Source organism: Saccostrea cucullata, unplaced genomic scaffold (genome assembly GCF_032062105.1).
Source record: "Saccostrea cucullata isolate Sc308-1 unplaced genomic scaffold, CSIRO_AGI_Scuc_v1 ctg8322, whole genome shotgun sequence".
NCBI lineage: Eukaryota > Metazoa > Mollusca > Bivalvia > Ostreida > Ostreidae > Saccostrea > Saccostrea cuccullata.
Window position 1 is genome coordinate 3673 of NW_026926490.1, and position 8024 is coordinate 11696.

Below are 8024 nucleotides of genomic sequence, written 5' to 3' on the forward strand. Positions count from 1 at the left end.
TTTTACCATTTCCCCGCAAGCACTTAATAGCTCTTAAGTTTAGAGTAAATAATATTCTGAAATAATATTTTGATTAGAAAATAACTTTTCTTATTTTATGAGATTCAAGGAAGTACAAAAAAGTTGGAATTTTACAATAAATTGAAGATAAAATGAGCTTTTTAAAGTGCGTGAAAATGCGTGATTGCGGGGAAACGGTAAATGCGTGATTCTGCGTTAGAAATAGGAAATGGTATATGCGATAAAATGCGTGACTGCGGGGAAGGGTGTTAATACACTCAAGTTCAATTACAGGCAGTTGCACAGAAAAATATGAAGTTGACATCAGATTCATATAAAAATTAATCCCACCATATGACATGCCTAAACAAAGAGTGTAATAAAATTTGAAGAAACTGCGACGAAAATTTGTTATTTATGAAACAGACAGACGCACAGACAAACAGGATGTTGATATCCAATTAAAAAAAAAATGCATCCCAACATATAATATGGCTTAGAGAAGATTGTGTTAAAATTTCAAGCATCTACAATGAGTACCGTATATACTCGTCTATAAGTCGGATTTTAGTTAATCTCTGGTCAAAAACTCTATGTCCGACTTATAGGCGAGCTATAAAATGAATGGTTTTATATGAGGTCAGTCCCTCTGATGTACATGCTTATTAAATACAACCGACTTATAGGCGGACCGACTTATAGGCGAGTATATACGGTAGTCGCTGAGAAAACTGCAAATAAAATTTGTTATGTATGAAACAGACAGAGGCACGCAGCTAGGATAAGGCTGTCCGTAAAATATAAAACTGTTCAGACTGTAGTAACTTCTCTGAACTACCTAGATATGACGTCATAATAGAATATGACGTCAAGTCACTGCATACTTGAGCTGACATGACGGGGAAAGTGTCATAATTTGTACATGTTATGTAGATTTATTTTGGGTCCTTGTTGTTTTATCTCAAGTGTTAGGATTGTTTTTAAGCTCCGATGTGTTATTATGAAGGTGAATATTTAAAATTTAAATATTCTTATTTCTTTTCCTTGTCTGATATGGACATAATCAAACAATAGAGAAAAACTATGTGTGAAACGCTCCCCTCACACTTCGGTAGACAGAGTTAGAATTTAAGAATCGTGTTTATATTGGACTGGCACAAGTGAAAGACAAGGATAAATTGAAGATATTCTGCGTGAATCTACAAGAGAAGTATGTCCTCTAACTGAATTTTGCTGGGGAATTGTGTGTAAATTTTCCATTTTTGTATGAATTGCGAGAAGGCGTGGAAAATACCCCCTCATTTGTTGGCAAGTTGAATTTCTCGTAAAATATTTTCTCAACAAGTAAAAATTAAACCTGCCCCCAGCACTTTCTATGTACCAAAGATCCCGATGAATCGATCAAGGTAACAAACTTTGCACAATATTTTTGTTTTGCACTTGTGCCGAAGCGATTTTTGTGCAACATTTAGGAATGTAATAAATCTCCGTCACGTGATCAACACAGTCATGTGACATCACAAAAATACTTAATGATAAAACCTGATTAAGCTGTCAACTAAAGTTGACTGCAATTTCAAACAAGGCTTTCATATTGAAATTAAAATCTAGCTCAAAATAAAATGTATATTTTAAAGGCATTTTAGGCCTTCGGACAGCCTTATCATAACTGCGCACAGACAAACAAGAAGTTGACATCGGATTTGAACGAAAATGTATCCTACCATATGGCATGCCTGAGAGAATATTGTGTTAAAATTTCAAGCATCTACAATGAGAAGTTGTTGAGTAAACTGCGACGAAAAATTGTTATGTATGAATCAGACAGACGCACCGACAAACAGGAAGGTGACATCAGATTTGTGCAAAAAAATGTATCCCAACATATGGCATGTCTCAGAGAATATTGTGTTCAAATTTCGAGCATCTTAGATGAGTAGTTGCTGAGAAAACTGTGACGAAAATTTGTGATGTATTAAACGGACAGACACACAGACAAACAGGAAGTTGACATTTGATTTAAGCGAAAATGTATCCCACCATATGGCATGTCTCAGAGAATATTGTGTTAAAATTTCAAGCATCTACGATGAGTGGTTGCTGAGAAAACTGCGACAAAAATTTGTGATGTATGAAACGGACAGACGCACAGACAAACAGGAAGTTGCTATCCGATTTAAGCGAAAATGTATCCCACCATATGGCATACCACAGAGAATATTGTGTTAAAATTTCAAGCATCTGCGATGAGTAGTTGCTGAGAAAACCGCGACGAAAATTTGTTTCGGACGGACACACAGACAGACAGACGGATGGACAGACACACAAGAGTAAAACAGTATACCCCCTTCTCCTTCAGAGCGGGGGTATAAAAACATTTTATTCAGAAATTGAAGCTGTCCTTTGCTAAAAGTGCAGCAACTCTAGCAGTTTGACACGTGACCACTTCAGGACACTTCTGAAGTTAACCAAGTATGGAGATGACGAAAGCAACAGACGCCATGATGCGAAAGAATTTTTTACAAAACTTTGAGTCTTACATTTATGATTCTGAGAGGAAGATGTATGCACATTAAAACACTTAAAAGAGAATTTGACGTTTCATTCACAAATAGTGTGTTTAATTGTAGAGAAACTGCGAAAAGAGGATTCAGTATTTTTTCCGCAGTTACAGAAAATTTGAAATGGAGGTAAGACGAAGCAAGGATTCTATGATATCAAGAACTGGGTCGCCCCATGCATAAACCAAATACAACATCATTCAAAAACCCTCCATTTCAAATTTGAAGGAACTGAAAATTATGGCCCCTGTGTATAATGTATAGACTGGGAAAACATCCAGTATGCTTGGAAAAACCCACAACTAATGTTCTATGTACTTTAAACAGAAGGACAACCCCATATTTTTTTACCTCAAAATTTTAGTAATATAAATGTCGATGGATTAAGAAGCAACGTCTAAAAGTATATATTTCAGTTTTCAGACAAAGAGGCGTACAGCTCCTGACTGAAATTTGTTAATGAAATAAAGAAAATTGATTGTATATTGTTGAACGCCGAGTCGTCAATTTTTCAGCCATATTTCGGCGGTAAACAAGACAATGGGCTCCAGAGTCAAGTAAAGAATGTACAAAAGAAGCAGGCATTGTAGTTGCTACCACTTGTGAAGAACAAATGAAGAATAAATGAGGATTTTTTGAAAGTGAAAGACCACTCTTGACTAATGGACTAAAATCTCACTACTGTCCGGTCTTTTTCATGTCTGTAAAAGCAAATTCGAATTCAGTCGAAAGATCCATCGCCTTACATTTTATGCAGCAATGAATACACATTGTTTGATGTCGTGCATGGCCCCGATTTTTCCATTCTCTGTATTTAACAAACAGTACTCCACGTCTTACATGATGTATTATTTTTGGCATAGAGGAAAAACTCTCATTGAATTTCATGCCATTTAAAAATAACTTCTTCTTTTAAAATCTTGTATGTAATGTTACTTCTGAACTGCTTTGTACCGTCTCTGATGTATATAAACCATATTCAAAACACTCGGATGACTCCTACCTCGCATATTTGAATGGAGCGTAGCGGAGGATTTGCCGATTGTATTCAAAACAATTTATTACATTACGCGTTCGACGACATCATTTTCATCAAAGTCCTTTTCAACAACACTTTCAAAATCGTCTGTTTCTAATTCTATTTATATGAAATTTGGAAATATTAAGGTTTTGATTCTGGTTTAATTGATTTATATTTGAATTCTCACTGTTTTACATAGTATTAAAAAATTAAAAGGAAATGTCATAGTCATATGCGTAATAAAATTCCGAATTTTGTTCGTGCGGCTTTCATATAAATCGTCCTAATACTTTCAACATGAAAGTTATAAATTTTAGAATTCAAAATTGAAAAGGACTGTGAATATATTATGTCTATGCAAAATTTGATTAGAAATGGTTGCATGTTTAAAAAGTTATACATGTAATTGTCCACAACTTTTTGGGACGACCATCGTTGTTGAAATTATGAAGTCAACTTCTGTTAGTGCAATCATACCTTTATTGGACAAATTGATCTCTACCTTTGGCATACCAAAGGTCATAAAACCCGATAACGGAAGCCCATTTAACTCTCATGCATATACCTTGAAGGCGTTTGCCGAGAACATTGGTTTCCATCATCGCCGCATCACTCCGAGATGGCCGAAAGCTAATTCCCAGGCTGAATCGTTCAATAGACCAATGATGAAAGCCATTCGGGCCGTACACATAGAAAGAAAGAACTGGAAGCAAATCACCTTTTTCCTTCTTTGGCCATCAAAGGTCAGAACACCACTATAAAAGAAAAAAAGAGAAAAATTAAGTTTCACTCTAGAAAAGTATTTTTTTTCTTAGCATAAAATCATGAAAAATCATGATATAAATTAAGTCTGTAAGGAGAAGATTTAAACAAAAGGCCCATGGGCCACAGCACACACCTGAGCAAACTGGCAAGGAAAAAAAAGCAAAAATTAGTTCAGTATAAAGAATTTCGAATTATAAGTATTTGTATAGCAAATAAACAAAGTTACTCTTTCTTAGAAATCTAAACTTCACGTCACACATGAATCAATATTTCTAATTCTCTAAATTAAAAATTTCTTAACTGAGAGGGCATAGGATATATCCTGCACTAGAGGTAAAAAAAAAGAGTTCCGGGTAACGCAACTAGGTTAAGGGCTACCAAAAGGTAGAACAGTGTATGCAGAGCCTCGGGAATTCGATTATGACGTCACGGTGAAATTGTACATATGAATCTCGGCGAATAAATAATAATTTTCTTTTTGATATACTCTTACATACTTTGATTTCTCATGATTATTGTTAATATTAATCAATGTGTAACTTATTTTGTCAGTATAACAGTAATCGAATGTAAAATCAAAGCCAACTTGATCTCGCTGTACTTATAGATATGACGTCATAGGCTAGTTTGACACGCAGTTTCTCTGTACTTGAGACGCAGATAAAGCTGTCTCATTTGGTAGCACTTGAATGGTACACTTGTTAGTCGTCCTCACTGGTGTTTCATCATTCATGCTGTCAAATGCTATCTTCCATTGTTCTGGAACATCATCTGAATCAGTGGAATTCTGGTTACAAGCATTCCTGTAAAAACGAATGAAATTAGTTCCAAGAATCATAGGTACTTGCCTTGAATAATTTGTCTGGGGAACTACTAGAACAGGAATAGTATATGTAAATTCACCAAAGAAAGGTACACATATGTCAATTTCTGCATAGCCGCTGTATGGCAAAGCACTGCCATTAGCGCTCTGAACATTGAGTTCAAATTCTGAAAGGTCATGTAACTCAGGCCTAGGGTTTAAATGTTTGAAAAATTCTTCAGAAATACAGGTTATCATAGATCCTGAGTCTATGAGAGCTTTTGTTCTTAAGCCATTGACAATAATATCAGATTCATTGGATTCTCCAACTAACCTGTACAAAAGACTGGATTGATTTTTTGTGTAATTAGGGCTATTTTGAAATGCATCTCCAGTTTGCCCCGCAACAGGAGATGAAACTAGTTTAAAGTACTACCTGTACCAAACCCATTCATGTTACCAGACTGCTGTGTTGTACCAGTAAACTGCCTTTGTTTGCCATGGTTGCTGAGTCTGTTGCTGAATCTGGTGCTGCTGGTTTGGCAGTTGCTGTTGATTCTGAGATTGGAAATACATTCCTCTGCCTCTGTTGACAAATTTATTCCTGCCCCGGAAATTTCCTCTGTGGTAAGTGTTGTTGGAGGTATTTGTCTGAAAAGAATCTATTATTAAAACCAATTCTTTGGGTTTGATTACTTGCATTTGAACTTTGCTCAATTTTACCCATTCTGCTATCAAGTTTCTTCATCTGAGAAAGTAATTCTGTGAGTTGTTTTTGCATATTTTGCAGTTCAGAATTTTGAATTGTCAATGAATCTACATTACTTGACATAGCAACACTTGATTTTGGAACTGAATTTACAGATTTTAAACTAGTTTCCTCTTGTTCAATCTGTCTTATTTCTCTAAGAAGGGAGTGAAACTCTTTTACAGTCTCATACTTGTGCCTTGTTGCATTTCTTAACTGTGTGCTCCTTAAACCTGACCAAAACTTTGATCTAAGCATTGGGTCCTTGGCATTTACATCAATGTGACCTACTTTTACAGCTTTTGATGAACACTGTTCTAACCTAGATCCATAGGAAACAATTGACTCACCTTCTTGTTGATGATCTGAATAAAATTTCTGCATGATGTTTTCGGGTGTGCAGACATTCCCATAAAAATCGTCTAACTTTGCGAGGATGTTCTCAACTGTTGCATATTCTCCAAGTGGAATTAGAATTTCCCTCGCCGTCCCCTTCAGAGAACTTCTCACTGGCTGCAAAAGAACATGATCAGGCCACTGGCCCTTTAAGCACCTTACCTCATACGACCAAACGTCATAGCTCACTTCACCTTTCTGAACTTGCTCACTACCGCTAAAAGTTGGAAGTTTTATAGGGGTAGGGTTGTTATTTTGATGAAACAGAGCAGAGCTATTAAACAATTGATGTGATGACATAAGACTTGGTGGGTGTAAATAACCTGGTGAGGGTATGTGACTAGGGATCGGTACTTCACCTAAGGATGGTAGTTTAGGAATGGTACCCTTATTCAAACCATGTTCAACTTTAGGGGTAGTTGGAATTTTCTGCCCTTTCAACAGGTCATACTCCTCTTTTGTTATAACCCTGTAATGCTCTTCTGCATTGATTTGCTCTATAATTTCTTGCAAGTCTTTCTTACCCTTGTTTTCATCAATATCTTCTTGTAAATCCTTCTTACCCTTGTTTTCATCAACACCAGTTGCCATGTTGATTTTTCAATTGATACAAAATCGCAAGCAAAGATTAACTTATCGCAATGCGCAAATGTCAACACACAAGCAATCTCTCATTCAAATATTCTGTACAAACACAACTATATACACAATAAACTGAAAAAAACAATGTACCCAAAATTACCTCTGCTCTGTCTAATAGTCCTGTTGTTCTCAGTCCTGTGCTCCAATTAGTAATGCTGCAATATTAAGAAAGTGATCGCGCGCAGGGAAATTTTCAGCTACTATAAACTACTGTACATGATCAACTCGCATCAGAGACATATAAAACCATATCTCTGCTCGCATCAACAAAATGTTCAACAGACAATGACATTGACGCACAAAAATAAACATTGACAGTCAACAAAACAAACACGACTGTAGACAACACAGTACATATAATAACATCAAGCACAGTACACATACATTTGGCAGTCTAAATTCCGATAGGTGCCTGTTCAAGCACAGATAAACAAAACATTTACCAACTCAAAACACGTTTTTTTTTCTGTACTTCCGGAAGTTTACCACCAAAACAAGGAAAAAATATATCGAGCTCGATCCCGATCAAAATTCACACACGCACTTCTTACACACAGCCGGCATCTCTCAAACAAATCAATACAAAGAATATAAATCACAGTAATACACAATACAAACAAATAACACATAGAAAATATAAATACAAGTGCGCACAAATATTTTTCTTTAGATTTAATTCAAAGAAATCAATAAACTGTTGAGTTGTAGCTTCAGGTTCCGGAACACTTCACACGGAATAGAAGAGAATCTACCTGAACACAATTCACCGGTCACGTTACACGGATCACTGAGCATCCGAGAGACACAGTTCTGGATTCCATAGGATGGTTGGAATGTAAACATAAGTTAGCTAGCTAGAATAATATTTAAACACGTGTATTCAAAATGCGCAAACTTACAGCCTAGGCGGATCCATGGGGAAATAATAGGCATTGGACACGTACACACGGGCGTTGTGGACAATCCTCTCGTCCCTCAGTGGATTACTGGACCCTGGTCATCATCCATTGGAAAACTTGAAGTTGACGATAATTCATCGTGGAAATCAACATACACATCACTGTAGTATTCACTTCAAGTTGAAAATTC

General features: G+C 36.1%; 1 protein-coding gene across 1 annotated transcript; it reads right to left on the reverse strand.

Moving 5' to 3' along the window:
• Nucleotides 1-4969: 4969 nt before the first annotated feature.
• On the reverse strand, nt 4970-6884 carry LOC134271821 (uncharacterized). The gene is made up of 3 exons (XM_062754037.1): nt 5975-6884; nt 5610-5811; nt 4970-5483 (listed from the first exon to the last, which is right to left on the reverse strand). Exons 1-3 carry the CDS (start codon nt 6882-6884, stop codon nt 4970-4972), a joined length of 1626 nt encoding a protein of 541 aa, XP_062610021.1.
• Between the last annotated feature and the right edge of the window lie 1140 nt (nt 6885-8024).

What these genes read in the sequence shown, in the direction of transcription:
- LOC134271821 (XM_062754037.1), bottom strand. Translation starts at nt 6,884, where the DNA reads ATGGCAACTGGTGTTGATGAAAACAAGGGTAAGAAGGATTTACAAGAA. An exon ending in ATCAAGTGTTGCTATGTCAA is followed by an intron (nt 5,812 to 5,974) that starts GTAATGTAGATT and finishes TTTTAATAATAG; the next exon opens with ATTCTTTTCAGACAAATACC. An exon ending in TGGTACAACACAGCAGTCTG is followed by an intron (nt 5,484 to 5,609) that starts GTAACATGAATG and finishes TCTTTTGTACAG; the next exon opens with GTTAGTTGGAGAATCCAATG.